We start from the raw sequence: 16589 nt of genomic DNA, 5'->3' as shown, positions 1-16589 counted from the left end.
GCTTGGGATATTCTAGCTGGTTTGTATGCAGGTCGTAAACGAGGCAAAAATCTCTTACTTGCGTAAAGAGCTAGAATCGAAGATTATTCAGGAAGATGATGACATGAATGTTTTTCTTGCTGAGATTAAAGATCTCAAGGAATAGTTGATTTCTGCAGGTGAGATTATACCTGATCATTCTCTTGTGCAGACTGTTCTTGATGCTTTACCTGAGTCATATCAGACTTTTGCTTCCACGTGGAGACTCGGATGTTATCAAGTATGATACTTTAGTCAATAAGCTCTTGCAAGAAGCGCAGTCTAGGCAAAACAGGGCTAGGCAGCGTGCAGTTGATCAGGCATTTATTTGCTGCCTAGTAGAAAAGAAGTGATAAGGCAGTTCCACTGTTTCTTCTCCTATTAGTAGGTCTGCAACTTCTTCTCCTTCCACAGGTAGCAACAATAAGTCTGAGAAGGCTCTTGATAAAGGCAAGAAAAAGACCAGGTGCAACTATTGTAAGGCAAATGATCATGTCATTAAGAATTGCCCTAAGCTAAAGGCTAAAGATGCAAAGAAGAAAGAGTCAAATGCAGCCACAATAGCGGATGCTTCTACAAATGTAGATTCTGCAAATGTTGTGCAGGATACAGAATGGGTATTTAGCGTGTATTGCCAGTATGACGACCCATCTGTACATAATGCATGTTTTGGCAGTTTCTGTTGACTCTAATGTATGGTATTTTGACAGTGGTGCTACAAAGCACATTACCTCGCATCGTGATATGTTCACTTGTCTTGAGGCTGTCTCTAATGGAAATACTGTCACATGTGCCAATAATGCTTCTTACCTAGTGAAGGGCGTTGGTAAAATTATGCTTACTGCTGCAAATGACAATGCTTTCACACTTTCAGATGCTTTGTATGTGCCAGGGATAAAGAAGAATCTATTGTCTGTCTCTGCGCTTGCTAGACTTGGATTTGTAGTCAAATTTATGGATGACAGATGTACTGTTCATGATTTGACTTCTGGTGATACGATTATTGCATCTGGCACCTTATTTCGTGGGCTGTATAGGCTCAATTCTTATGATAAGTGTGTGGAAGATTCAGCAAATGCAATTTCTGATGAAAAGGCAGTTTTAGATGCAAAACTATGGCATGCTCGTTTTGGTCATCTGAACTTTGCTAGTTTGCTGCGTTTGCAAAAATTTGATATGGTTGCTTCATTGCCCCCTCTTGAGGTACCATTGAAACATGTTTGTGAAGTTTGGCAAAATGCAGCGTTCTGCGTTTCCAAAGGATGGTTCTGTGCGGGCTACTCGCAAATTGTAACTTGTACATAGTGATGTATGTGGGCTTATGCAAACTCCGTCATTTGGTAAACACTTATACTTCGTGACTTTCATTGATGATTACTCAAGGCATGCATGGGTATATCCACTGAAGGCAAAGTCCGAAGTGTTTTTGTGCTTCAAACAATTTTTGCTTATGGTTGAAAATGTATCCAATTGTAATGTGGGCACCCTCATATTTTGATTATAAAAGTGTTACTTTCATCAAAATTGATTTTTATGCATAAATAGATACATAAAAGAAATTTTTTATTATAAAAGTCTTACTTTCATTATATTTGAATTTATGCATAAATAGATGCATAAAAGATTTTTTTTTATTATAAAAGCCTTACTTTCATCAAATTTTGATTTTATGCATAGAAAGATGCATAAAGAAATTTATTTTTATTTCAAAAGAGTTATTCTCAATAATTTTGATTCTATGCATAGAAAGATGCATTAAGAAATTTATTATTACTTCAAAAGAGTTATTCTCATTAATTTTGAATTTATGCATAGAAAGATGCATAAAGGAATCCATTTTTATTTCAAAAGAGTTATTTTTATTATTTTGATTTTATGCATAGAAAGATGCATAAAGGAATCCATTTTTATTTCAAAAGAGTCATTAATTTTGATTTTATGCATAGAAAGATGCATAAAGGAATCCATTTTTATTTCAAAAGAGTTATTCTCATTAATTTTGATTTTATGCATAGAAAGATGCATAAAGGAATCCATTTTTATTTCAAAAGAGTTATTCTCATTAATTTTGATTTTATGCATAGAAAGATACATAAAGGAATCCATTTTTATTTCGAATTATTTCGAAAGTGTTATTTTTCTTAAAATTGAATTTATGCATAAATAGATGTATAAAAGGATTTTTATAAAAGTGTTATCCCACTGAAGTTGATTTTTATAAAAGAATAAATGGATGGATAGATGTGATGTGAATCAGATAAATATGTATGTGAAAGGATGGATGTGGATGTATGTGAATCAGATACATATGTATGTGAAAGGATGGATGTGGATGTATGTGAAGAATAGAAGTGGCTGTATATGTGAAGAATAGAAGTGGCTGTATGTGAAGAGAATAGAAGTGGATGTATGTGAAGAGAATAGAAGTGGATGTATGTGAAGAGAATAGAAGTGGATGTATGTGAAAGAATGGATGTGGATGTATGTGAAAGGATATATGTGTATGTGTATGTGATAAGTATGGATGTGGATGTATGTGGAAGAATATATGTGGATGTGAATGTGGGTGGTTGCAAGATGAGGTTATCTAGTTTCATGTAGTGGGGCGCCCTTGGCTTTAGCTGGAAAACATGCATTTTTTCAAGAAGAATAGCCAATCTCTCATAGTTAGCCAAGGAGTTTCACTTCAAGGTCTTCTAACGAAACATCATATGCAAAGTTGGGCACCTAAAACTATAATCTGATCGAATATCCAATAATTATAAATCCCCTTTTCTTTGGGAACCAAGTTTGTATACAGGCCCTGTCCTAGGTTTAGACAGGTACAGTGAATGTGAGTAAATTGTCTATAACTTTTACATTATTACTCATATGATGTTCCCACTTTGCATATCACAAATACAAATAACATAGAGCTTAACTTGATTTATCGAGTATTTTTTGATGTGTTCTACTATTTTCTATATTATTTAAAAGGTATTAGAATTGTTAAAAAACATACTATTTTATCTTCCCACCACATCTACCATTTAAAATGCTCAAATTGTATGGATCTAGTGATGATTAGATTGGAAAAGATTAGTATAATGTGGGTATAAGATAAAATTACAAATCTAACGGTTGGATTTTTATAGATTTACTTTGGAAAATTTATTATGACTGTTAGAGGCCCATTAAATCAATAGTAATTTAATTCTAGAAAATTAAATATTGAATCTTTCAATCTAAAAACTCAAGGGATCAATACTCTTGTTGCCATGAATTTATTAAAAAAAATTTGGCTTGAATTGAGTATGGGAAGGTCCATTTTCAATCCTCCCAAGTGAAAATTCCCATATTGTGTCCACTCTCCCCTTTTCAAGTCTAAAACCAATCCTAGTTAGGTTTGGAAATCTAGGCTTGGTAAACTTCACAGCTTAGGTTTCATTCCATGTGTGAGGCTTGGGTAGGCACAAATCTTATATATGCATGCCACTTTATGTCCACATGAGCATCGAGAGGATCCACATAAGCAGCTTGCCACCTCCACCCTCCATGTCAACATGGTCAACCTAGTTGACTCCCCACCTCATCATCCTAGTCATCATTAATGCCACATCATCTTGCCACCTTTGCATGCCACCTCGCACATGGTGACATGGCATGCCACATCATGGAATTGCCACATCAACCATAATAGTGCCACATGTCAAGAGAATGCCACGTGTCATGCACGCTTGTGACACGTGGCATCTCCTTCGTACCTCCCCTCTTTTTTCAAAAACATATTTTTGAAAAAGTTAATTTAGTAATTTAGAGAAATAGAATATAGAAATATAAATAATAAAATATATGTAACTTATTAAATAAAAGAATTTAAAATCACTAATTTTAAAGGATTATATTTTGGGATTAGATCAATAAAAATATTATTAAAGATCATATTATTAATTTTAAAAAAAAATAAAATTTTTAATTTAATATTTCTTGAAAATTTTTTATGTAGAATAAACCTTTGAATAAAATTTAAAAAAAATACTTTATTTAAAAAAAGTAATTATATAATTATAAAATAAAAGATATCTTTAAAGATATATTTATATATCTAGTAATGATAAATATTTAGACTTGTTAATAAATATTATAAATAATATTGATTTTTAAGTGGATAATAGTTTATCTTTAATTATCTTTATGTTTATCTTAGTTATCCAATCAATCTTAGATAGGAAATCCAATGAGATTTGAAGTGGATAACCTATTTTTCCTATATAATCACACATCTCTAGTACTATCCCACACTTATCTCTAGTACTATCCCATCATTGAGCCTTTATAATATTTTCTCTCTTAGCTTCCTTGAGAATGGGTTCTCAAAGTCGTAGGAGTCGAAAACGTGATAGGACTAGACTCCCCCCCATCCACCAAGTTCAAGAGGAGGAGAGGAGAAGGGTAGCTCGTCAGAGAAAGAGAGAGTGGAGAGCATGTCAACGAGCAACACCTTCCGTTGGCGATGATCCAAGCCTTGCTTCTCCTCTTCCACTTCCTCTCCCTTCGCCCTCTTCCCCTCCACTACCCCTTAGTTTAGATAATCCACATGAACCCGCCCTTCTTGAGTCCTCTCTTCTACAAGAACCCACCCCCCTCCTTTGGTGGGCACCCTTCCTTCGTGTGGATAGGAAAGAACTATCAAAGTCAGGGGCACATCGTCATGCCCATGCAATCTTCCATTCCTATTTCAAAGACCTCACGCCTTCATCAATCACAGGCATGTGTGCTTGATGCTTTGATTGATCTACCCAACATGGCCAACTGCAGGGCACTTTCCGACATTGGAGGTCGAAGAGAGAGGAGAGCTGGCATGGCGGTGCTACAAAGTGTTCGTCATTCCTATATAGTTAACAAGAAGAGGAACTCTGCGGACGCTTTGGCTGCTCGACGGGCTATTGTGGCAGCCATAAGTAGCTCCCAAATGAAGGGTAAGGTTAGTGCCACATCTCGCATCCTTTCCATAGCACCATACGCACTTAGAGTTGGGTCTATTAGGCGACAAAGTTTAGATGCCAATGAGGTTGGTGCTATGTGGGCGAGTAGTGGTCGTGTAGCTAGGCATGATCGCATACTAGATGAAACCACTAGAACCTTGATAGAAAGTTTTTGGGAGGAGAATTGTCGTGCATCGCCAGTTTTCAAGAAAGCTTTGGGTAAGAGAGTGACAAGAGGAGTGTTCATTGAGCACGGTGCTTGCTTTCTTGAAATGACCCAAACTGAGTTGTATTCTCAGTTTGTGGCTTCATATCCAGAGCTTAAAATTGGGCAAAGGTCATTTGAGGGGTGTAAGCCTTGGTTTGTGAGGTACTCACGTCAGCGTGACACATGTTATTGTCGCTACCATGTTGAGTTCAAACTTTTTTATGATGTGTTCCGTTCTCTTAGTGGGCATAGAGAGTTGCCTCATAGTCCACATGATTTCATCCACTCTCTTTTGTGTGCACGCACGGAGGATGCCTAGTTCCATAGGATGCCTTGTGTGTGGAGAGCAATTGCACATCATGTGGTTCACTTGCACATCTACAGATGGTAGATCTTGATGCAAGTGGGCAAAGGTCATTTGAGGGGTGTAAGCCTTGGTTTGTGAGGTACTCACGTCAGCGTGACACATGTTATTGTCGCTACCATGTTGAGTTCAAACTTTTTTATGATGTGTTCCGTTCTCTTAGTGGGCATAGAGAGTTGCCTCGTAGTCCACGTGATTTCATCCACTCTCTTTTGTGTGCACGCACGGAGGATGCCCAGTTCCATAGGATGCCTTGTGTGGAGAGCAATTGCACATCATGTGGTTCACTTGCACATCTACAGATGGTAGATCTTGATGCAAGTGACCAAGAGATAGTGGCATGGCAACGTTATGAGTATGTGACACACCAGCTCCAGAGTGGTGGACAGTCCAGGAAGTTGCAGCTCGTGGACAAACATACACCACGTTGTCACTTCACAGCCACATTTAGGGAGCAGATCTACCCCTACATACGGCATAGTCATTGTGCCAAGTGGCAGGATCGTCAGTTCCGAGCATGCCTAGCAGAGTTTCCTATTGGTGTGGTCGTCTCTGTGATTGATTTTGCAGAGAACTACACTTTCACACCTTTTCAGGAGATACAATCTGAGTATTACGTCTCAGAGCAGGTAATGGTTATATTTTGTAATATTTGTTTTATGTTTGAGCTACATTACTTATTTGATTTTTTGTGTCCTAAACGTATGTATTGCTTACCTCACCAGGTTGCTATTATGGTCCACATTAGCTATCGACATGCAGAGGCTCATGTAGATGGGATAGCGAGTACCCCCGAGACCCGTGTCATTATTCGAGAGTATCATTTCTATATCAGTGATGATCGTTCACATGATGCACATTTTGTGCAACACTGTTTTCGTCTCCATGATGATTTTTTAGGAGATTATGGGATCAGACATGTCCAGCGATGGGTTTGGTCGGATGGTTGTGGCGCACAGTTGAAGTCATCACGTCAATTCTATTGGCTCTACAGGTAGTACTTATGGCTTTCTTACATTTACAATTAAACTAAATTCACTAGAACATCTTAAAGAAAACAATAACTAAGACTATCTTTTATGGATTTATAGGTGGCATGTGCAGTCTAGTATCCCAGTGATTTGGTCATTCTTTGAGACTGGTCACGGGAAGGGAGAGCATGATGGTGCGGGCTCGTGTGTGAAACGTGCCTTGAGGCGTCATCAGCTACGACAGGATGCTCAGCGGTTCAGAGATGCGGGCCACGTAGTCGAGTGGTGCTCCCAACATTTGTGTGGGAGTGCAGCATCATCGTACCCCAAACGTGATGCTCGGATTGTCAGGAGATTTTTTTGGCATGTGGATGGTGGCATGATTGACCGTAGAGCCTCCCATGATTGTGACACAGTACCTGGCACCTTGGGCTTACATTCCATCAGGAGCACGTGCATGGTGGCCCCCACGATTTACACATGACGGTTTGCATGCTTCTGTGGAGCATGTATGGATGGCGATTGGTCACATTGTGCCTCGATGAGAGGATGGGCAGATGCATGGATACAGACATTCCTCTCCCCCGAGAATCCTTCACATCCAGTGGTGTCTGATGAGCACACAGGTCCTGCGTTCATGGTCAGTTATAATGACCTGACAGATTTGCTACAGGAGGGTGATGTATTTGCTGTTATTGCCAGTGAGGGAAATAGCGAGGGAGTAGACTACTATCTGATGAGTTGCACTAGGCCAAAGTGCATGCTTGACCAGGATACAATGGATGATCATGGGTTTTCTTATGACGCCCATAGCATGATTGTGGCAGGCCGGTTCTACCAGCAGATTCGACTTCGTCTTGAGTTCCAGCAGTGGAAGTGAGAGTTAGAGGCATTTCAGTTCTCTCATCTAGTGGTTGCTACCAGGCTCACTCTTGTTCGAGTACAGAGCCAAAAACACAGTTCTCACCCTCGTTTTTGACCATGAGAGCATTCTAGAGCAGTTGAGAGCTAGAGAGGGTGCTGCTGACTAGATCTCTATCTTGATATAGTGACTAAACTCAGACTAGCTGGGTTAGCTCACTTACATTGTACTTAGATTTTTGGGCAGTGACTAACCTCAGACTAGCTGGGGTAGCTCATTTTCATTCTGATGTACTTATTTGATGTTTATATCATTATGAGTTTTCTCATTATTGAGTATCATTACATTTTAGTTGATGTTCTTGATTTTATTATATTTTTTAACACTTTGGCTATCATATTGTTTGTTGAAAATCTCCATGCCATCGTATCCAAACATGCTCCGATATGGACCAAACTTTGCAAGCATGTGGGGGTGGGTCCCCCCCACATGCTTGCAAAGTTTGGTCACAATCAGAGCATGTTTGGATTGGTAATTAGCGCCCAGTGCGGGTTTTTGAAGTCTCTTGGTGCTTAAGAGGCCGTGGAAAATCCGGGCCTTCCCCATACCATCGTACCCAAACATGTTCCAATAGGGACCAAACGTTGCAAGCATGTGGGGGTGGGTCCTCCCCACATGCTTGCAAAGTTTGGTCACAATCAGAGCATGTTTGGATTGGTAATTAGCACCCAGTCCGGATTTTTCAAGTCTCTTGGTGCTTAAGAGGCCATGGAAAATCCGGGCCTTCCCCCCCATACCATCGTACCCAAACATGCTCCGATGGGGACCAAACTTTGCAAGCATGGGGGGAGGACCCATGCCCCACTCCCCCCATGCTTGCAAAGTTTGGTCCCCATCGGAGCATGTTTGGGTACGATGGTATGGGGAAGGCCCGGATTTTCCATGGCCTCTTAAGCACCAAGAGACTTGAAAAATCCGGACTGGGTGCTAATTACCAATCCAAATATGCTCTGATTGTGACCAAACTTTGCAAGCATGTGGGGGGGACCCGGACTGGGTGCTAATTACCAATCCAAATATGCTCTGATTGTGACCAAACTTTGCAAGCATGTGGGGGGGACCCACCCCCACATGCTTGCAAAGTTTGGTCCCTATCGGAGCATGTTTGGGTACGATGGTATGGGGAAGGCCCGGATTTTCCATGGCCTCTTAAGCACTAAGAGACTTCAAAAATCCGGACTGGGTGCTAATTACCAATCCAAACATGCTCTGATTGTGACCAAACTTTGCAAGCATGTGGGGGTGGTCCCCCCCATATGCTTGCAAAGTTTGGTCCCTATCGGAGCATGTTTGGGTACGATGGTATGGGGAAGGCCCGGATTTTCCATGGCCTCTTAAGCACCAAGAGACTTCAAAAATCCGGACTGGGCGCTAATTACCAATCCAAACATGCTCTGATTGTGACCAAACTTTGCAAGCATGTGGGGGTGGGTCCCCCCCCATGCTTGCAAAGTTTGGTCCCCATCGGAGCATGTTTGGGTACGATGGTATGGGGAAGGCCCGGATTTTCCATGGCCTCTTAAGTACCAAGAGACTTCAAAAATCCGGACTGGGCGCTAATTACCAATCCAAACATGCTCTGATTGTGACCAAACTTTGCAAGCATGTGGGTGTGGGCCCCCCCCCATGTTTGCAAATTTTGGTCCCCATCGGAGCATGTTTGGGTATGATGGTATGGGGAAGGCCCGGATTTTCCATGGCCTCTTAAGCACCAAGAGACTTGAAAAACCCGCACTGGGCGCTAATTACCAATCCAAACATGCTCTGATTGTGACCAAACTTTGCAAGCATGTGGGGGGGACCCACCCCCACATGCTTGCAAAGTTTGGTCGCCATCGGAGCATGTTTGGGTACGATGGTATGGGGAAGGCCCGGATTTTCCATGGCCTCTTAAGCACCAAGAGACTTCAAAAACCCGCACTGGGCACTAATTACCAATCCAAACATGCTCTGATTGTGACCAAACTTTGCAAGTATGTGGGGGGGACCCACCCTCACATGCTTGCAAAGTTTGGTCCCCATTCGGAGCATGTTTGGGTACGATGGTATGGGGAAGGCCCGGATTTTCCATGGCCATGGCCTTTCCATGGCCTCTTAAGCACCAAGAGACTTCAAAAACCCGCACTGGGCGCTAATTACCAATCCAAACATGCTCTGATTGTGACCAAACTTTGCAAGCATGTGGGGGGGACCCACCCCCACATGCTTGCAAAGTTTGGTCCCCATCGGAGCATGTTTGGGTACGATGGTATGGAGAAGGCCCAGATTTTCCATGGCCTCTTAAGCACCAAGAGACTTCAAAAACCCGCACTGGGCGCTAATTACCAATCCAAACATGCTCTGATTGTGACCAAACTTTGCAAGCATGTGGGGGTGGGTCCCCCTCCATGCTTGCAAAGTTTGGTCCCCATCAGAGCATGTTTGGGTACGATGGCATGGAGATTTTCAACAAACAATATGATAGCCAAAGTGTTAAAAAATATAATAAAATCAAGAACATCAACTAAAATGTAATGATACTCAATAATGAAAAAACTCATAATGATATAAACATCAAATAAGTACATCAGAATGAAAATGAGCTACCCCAGCTAATCTGAGGTTAGTCACTGCCCAAAAATCTAAGTACAATGTAAGTGAGCTAACCCAGCTAGTCTGAGTTTAGTCACTATCAACGGCAACCCAATCAAAATCGTCATCTCTAACTGCCGATCGACGTGCGCGTCGAGGCTGCTGTGCACGTCGAGGAGGCTGTGCCGGCTGCGGGGATCGTCGAATGTCTGCGGGGAGGTCTGCCTCAAAGGCAGGATCATGAGCTGGTGCCGGTGTACTCGGGAGCTCACGAGTCCCAAAAGCTGCTATGGCCCTCTCTCTCTCTCTACGTTGTGCTAATGCAAGACGCCTCTGTCTGTAAACCCAAAATCTATAATCTGCAATGGTACGTGTCTGCCACTCTGCTCGTGTAAGCTCCTCTGCTGTAAGGACACGCTGCTCATGAGAAGCAGCACTGCTGCTAGCACCATCACCCGAGGTGCCACTAGGACCAGCACCACCCACGCGCTCATATGCTGTGATCTGGCTCTCATGTAGGACTCTCTGGTAAGCATCAACTCATGTAGGACTCTCTGGTAAGCATCAACTCATGTGAGCTCCACTCAATCTCTGGAGGCACCTCAGGAGGCACCTCAGGCTCCTGGGCTCTATCGTCGAAGGCGTCGAGTCCCAAGTCAATAGCTGATGTAAAATCAATAGGCCTGCCAGTCCTAGCATCTACTCGAACGAGGCCTGGGTGAAGATCATCGATGCCCAAAACTCTGTACGTCGCTAGGTCGACGCGTGCACGGCAGGAGGGGCATGCTGAGAACCGTACTAGCTCCTAGGTGATGCAAGACAAGTGGAAAAAATGTCCACATCCCAGGGCATATCCACCTGTACTATCAATGTCCTCGATACATAAAGCGCAGCACGCATCACGTAGGAAGGGTGGTGCATCCTGCGGGAGAGGTCGTCGAAAAACCTCTGTGATAGGCCGTGGATATAAAGGTAGGTAAGGCACTGTCACGTCCGAGGATCTGCGAAACTCTCGAACATGCAGCATCAACTGCTCTGCCCTATGCTGGGCAATTTGCTCCATAATCTGATGATGCTGTGCCTCAGCTCTAGAGCGCTCTACCTCGGTCCGAGCCTACGCAAAAAAGTAAAGCATTAAAATAATTGATTAGTCTCTCATTAGGTATTACTTAAAGAAATTTATAACTTAGGACCTTAATTATAACTCTTTTACGTGCAAGAGAAACCTACCTGCTGGATGTCGGACTCTCTCAGATGCTGTGCCTCTGCAGTAGCTACCTCTGCCATCTGTAATGCAGCTCTGAGGCGGTCAATCTCTGCTCTCGCCTCTACCAACTCCTGAGTGAGTCTCTCAGTGGTAGGTGTGGGAACCTACGTGACACAATCAACCATGCTGCTCATGTAAAAATATAGAAAAGTATATATAAACATGTAGATAAATGACCAAAAAAACTTAAGACGTAATATATATGTAAATACCTCGACATCTGTCGTCGGTATAGATCGTGAGAACAGGCGTACCACGTGCTGGATGCTCTCCGTGGTACTCCGTACGTCAATGCCGACCTGGGTGCCAAGAGCCTCTACTGTCGACAATGGCACAAATGAAGGATCTGTGGTAGGTGCTACACGAAGGGCTGGTGGAGGCCGCCTACCCTGGTCCTGGAGACGGCCTCGGCCAGCACCACCACCCGGACGATGGTTGGTGTAATCCACCTCCTCCCCTAAGACAAACTCCGCATATAACTGCTTTGCGAAGTATATGGGAATCTGGCGGCATCCTCCCATATGCGGCAACATATCGACTATAGATATGTGCCGCCATACGAGGATGCGAACACCGCGAAATAGTAAGGGGCTTGCCGGCCCCAGGCCTCATCCCACGACTATCAAGGAAAAGATCTAGGTAGGCTCCATCCCTAATAGGAGCAAGATCACAGACCTGACGATATGTCAGGCCATGTGACATAGGAGCAGTGCGATGGTGGGCTATCCACTCATCTACATAAACAATATCGTGAAGGCTACGAAGGGACGAAAGCATCACCTCCAAGTCTGCCACGATATGTAATGTAGACGGTGTGTCTCTAGCACTCCTACGGATAGCCGCTAACTCGCGGTCTATCTCCGCGACGATGAGGTCCGCAAAATAGAGGGCCGCTAACTCGCGGTCTATCTCCGCGATGAGGTCCGCGATGAGGTCCGCAAAATAGATGGGCGGCCCTCCTCGTGTGACTCCATGCTAAAACCTAAGCCAAACACAAAGGTCCAATGTGAAGGGTCTAATGCTTAGTGCTAAGTAGCACTAATGAAGCTATAAAACAATGCTAATGGGCTCACTAATGCTAATCCAAATCAAGAGAGAAAGGAGAGTGAAAACGACTTGTGACAATGAGGCAAAAAAAAAAGTTTTCCGGTTTTATAACCTCGATCGAGGTTCGGTAACACCATGCAATTTAGGGTTTGCAAGATTAACGCTCTGGATATTAGGGTTAGTGCAACATACGGCCAAGATACACACTTAATTTTAGGGTTGGGAAAGGATCGACGGCTGAGATTTGATATTACTATCTCGTTCGAGGTTCATGGACGGCCACGATTTAAAGTCATTACCACGACAAGGTATGTCGACGGTCAAGATTCATTATATACCTCGATCGAGATATTTAAACCGCTGAGATCGCATCTTCCAACGTACGTGAATGGACGGTATAGATTGTGTTTACGTATCTCGATCGAGATATTTGGATGGTGGATATTGCATCTACGTATCTCGATCGAGATATTTGGACGGTGCAGATTGTATATCTGTATCTCGATCGAGATATTTGGACGGTTGAGATTTGATCTCAGTATCTCGATCGAGATACAGGGACGGTGGAGATTGTATCCCATTACCTCGAACAATGAATGGTCGCGATTTGATGTTAATTTCTCGTTCAAGATACGTGGACGATGGAGATGTGCTAGTCAAATATGCCTAGGGGGATACAGCGTGGCCCTGATGTGGATCCGAGTGGCATAGATATCTCGATCGAGATAATGTGGTGGGGCGGTGACATGTATTGGTGACATGGATGATGCCTGGAAACCCGGACCTGCTAGCGTGGCATTAGTTGGCATCTCGATCGAGATATGTCAATTTAGGCTTGGGAGGCACGTGTCGTGTTTTAATTCGCGGCACTATCACAATCGAGGTACTCCGCCCGAGATGCATGGATGTCCCAATTTTAGAGAGAGTGAACGAAAGTGAGTACTCTCATCTTGCAACCACCCATGTGATGGATATGAATGAGAATTGAGGCGATGAGATGTGATATAAATTGGATAGATATAAATGATAAGGGATGTGAATAAATGATATGGATGTAAATGAATGAGATAAAATGTGAATCAGGATGTAAATGAATGATATAGGATGTGAATGAATGTGATAACATGTGAATCGGGATGTGAATGAACGATAAGGGACGTGAATGAATGTGTTAGCATGTGAATTGGGATGTGAATGAATGTGTTAGCATGTGAATTGGGATGTGAATGAATGAGATGTGATGTGAAATGGATGTGATAAGATGTGATGTAAACTCGATAGATGTTAATGTATGTGAAGTGATGAGATGTATGGGTAGATGCAAGTAGATGTGATCTGATGTGGATAAATGAGGAAATAAGTGATGAGATAGAAAAAGATGTGATTAGATGAGAATGGAAATACTTATGAAATGAATGTGATTAGATGAGAATGGGAATACTTATGAAATGAATGTGGATTGATGTGTGGGTAATGGGGATTGATGTGGATAGATGTATGGATGATGTGGATTGATGTAAGAATTGATGTGGATGGATGAGTGGATAATGTGGATTGATGTGGATGGATGTATGGATGATATGGATTGATGTGTGGGTAATTGACATGAATAGATGTATGGATGATGTGGATGGATGTGTGGATAATGTGGATTGATGTGGATGGATGTATGGATGATGTGAATTGTTGTGGATGGATGTATGGATGATGTGGATTGGTGTGGATGATGTGGATGGATGTATGGATGATGTGGATTGATGCGTGGATGATGCGATTGGATGGATGTATGGATGATGTGGATTGATGTGTGGAGGATGCGATTGGATGTGATTTGATGTGGGAATGATGTGATGTGATAGGGATCGATGAAAAAAAAATTATAAGAAGATGAGAAAAGATGGGGACTAATGTGAAAGGATGTAGAGTGATGAGAAAAAATAAAAATTGTTGGAACTGTATTTGTATGTGAAATCTATTTTTAAATGGCTATTTTATGTCAAGATGTTGGGGAAGCATTTTGATCGTCCTGTGAATGATGTCATGGAGATCTATCTGTTAAAGTTGCAACTACTGAGGGAGAGTCAATGGAGGACGTCTCGCGTAGTAGCAAGGTCGGCAAAGGTCTTGACCATCCTTGGTTTGATTTAAATGGTACCGATTTTTGTTGCAAGCACTCACGGCACAATCAATTTAAGACACAATCCCCTTGGCCTGTCCGTCATATGTCAAGGTATCCTCACACATCACTAGTATTCTAGGAAATGTAATGTGTAAGTACAATGTGTAGTGTTGGTGTATATGAATCTCAAATGTAGGGTAGGGATGCTTACGATGCGTTTAGCATGAACTCATGCCGGTATTTCATATCATTAACCAACTTAGCATGGACTCATGCTTCCTTCCATTGTCCATAGTAGCTCCCAAACATCAAAACTACAACTCATGCCAAATATGAGAATATTGCCATTAATTCTTCATGCATATAAACCTAATAGATATCCAAGGCATTAAATGAGTGTAGAATCTTTGATGAATGCCCTCTCAACTCAATGAAACCACAATGGCAAGTGGATGGCCACCATGAATGATCTCATATAAGCATGTAAATGAATTCAATATGTAATCCAAAGCATCAATGATGCATCCATAGTATGTATTGTCATTCAACACATCATCCCTTATGCAAGTGACAATCCATAAGCTTGAATTTTATCCAATGGTGCCACAGTAAGCCAAATCTTATACAAATGTCCAAAATTAAAGCCTAATCATTATGGCATTAACAATGCATCCAATATCCCCAATGAACTCCCAATGACAAGAGGGAATGGCCAATTTTTGAGAAATTAGTGTTTCTTGAAGAAATACCTAAATGACATGGAAACTTCAAAGAAAACAACCATGGAATTAAAGTTTGGCAATAGCTACTCACACCAATGGTCCTTAGGCATCATCAGCAGTTAATGAAGATTTTTCCTCTTTGTGAAGTGGGTGAAAGAAAGAAGGGGTGGTACACTTTTTGTGTAAAAAGTGGTGCTAAAAGATCCATGTCCCCACTGCGCAACGAATTCAGGGGTGCTAGCAGCGGAAGTAGCACTTCTTGTGCGGGGCAGGGTCCCTTACTCGAGGCCTCACCATCGGGATTCACATCCATTCTTCACATACACATACACATCCATTTTCATCACATACACATTCACGTCCATATCATTCATTTACATCCTGATTCACATGACATCACATCTCATCCATTCATTCACATCTTATTACATCTATCCATCCATTCACATCTATATGATTCACATCGCATCTCATCACATCTATTTACATCACATCTCATCACCTCTATTCACATCACATCTATCCATTCATTCATTCACATCACATCCATCCATCCATTCATTCACATCTATCTGATTCACATCACATCTCATCACATCTATTCACATCACATCTCATCCATCCATCCATTCATTCACATTTATCTGATTCACATCACATCTCATCACATCTATATACCTCACATCTCTTCACATCTATTCATATCACATCACATCCATCCATCCATTCATTCACATTTATCTGATTCACATCACATCTCATCACATCTATTCACCTCACATCTCATCACCTCTATTCACCTCTATTCATATAATTTAAACATAGAATTTAAGAGAATTCTAATTTTGATATAAAAATTCTTTATGCATCTATTTATGCATAAAAATCAATTTTAATGGGAATAACACTTTTGAAATAAAAATAATTCCTTTATGCATCTTTCTATGCATAAAAATCAATTTTAATGAGAATGACACTTTTGAAATAAAATAATTCCTTTATGCATCTTTCTATGTATAAAAATCAATTTTAATGAGAATAACACTTTTGAAATAAAAATAATTTCTTTATGCATCTTTCTATGCATAAAAATCTATTTTAATGAGAATAACACTTTTGAAATAAAAATAATTCCTTTATGCATCTTTCTATGCATAAAAATCAATTTTAATTGAGAATAACACTTTTGAAATAAAAATAATTCCTTTATGCATCTTTCTATGCTATGCATAAAAATCATTTTTAATAATTAATACCAGTGATATCTATGCATATTCATAGGTGAATATGTACATGGAGCAATCAGAATATTTCTTTTAGATGCAAAAATGGTGGGAATTACTCTTTTGGAATAACATAAAAACAAACTTTCTTTGCCACAAAATTCTAGAAAATTTTGCTATAACCTCCTTTGTA

General features: G+C 41.3%; 1 protein-coding gene across 1 annotated transcript; it reads left to right on the top strand.

Annotated features, from left to right (window-relative positions):
* Positions 1-5605: 5605 nt before the first annotated feature.
* LOC147629615 (uncharacterized) lies at positions 5606-6552 on the top strand. Its single transcript, XM_086811924.1, has 2 exons — positions 5606-6183; positions 6280-6552. The coding sequence occupies exons 1-2, from the start codon at positions 5803-5805 to the stop codon at positions 6550-6552; spliced, it is 654 nt and encodes a 217-aa protein (XP_086668050.1). The 5' UTR covers positions 5606-5802.
* The last annotated feature ends 10037 nt before the right edge of the window (positions 6553-16589 follow it).

This window comes from Cibotium barometz, chromosome 17 (assembly GCF_041138505.1).
Source record: "Cibotium barometz isolate CiBa-2024 chromosome 17, ASM4113850v1, whole genome shotgun sequence".
In the NCBI taxonomy this organism is placed as follows: domain Eukaryota; kingdom Viridiplantae; phylum Streptophyta; class Polypodiopsida; order Cyatheales; family Cibotiaceae; genus Cibotium; species Cibotium barometz.
The sequence above is the reverse complement of the archived record's forward strand: the minus strand, read 5'-3'. Positions and strand labels throughout refer to the sequence as shown.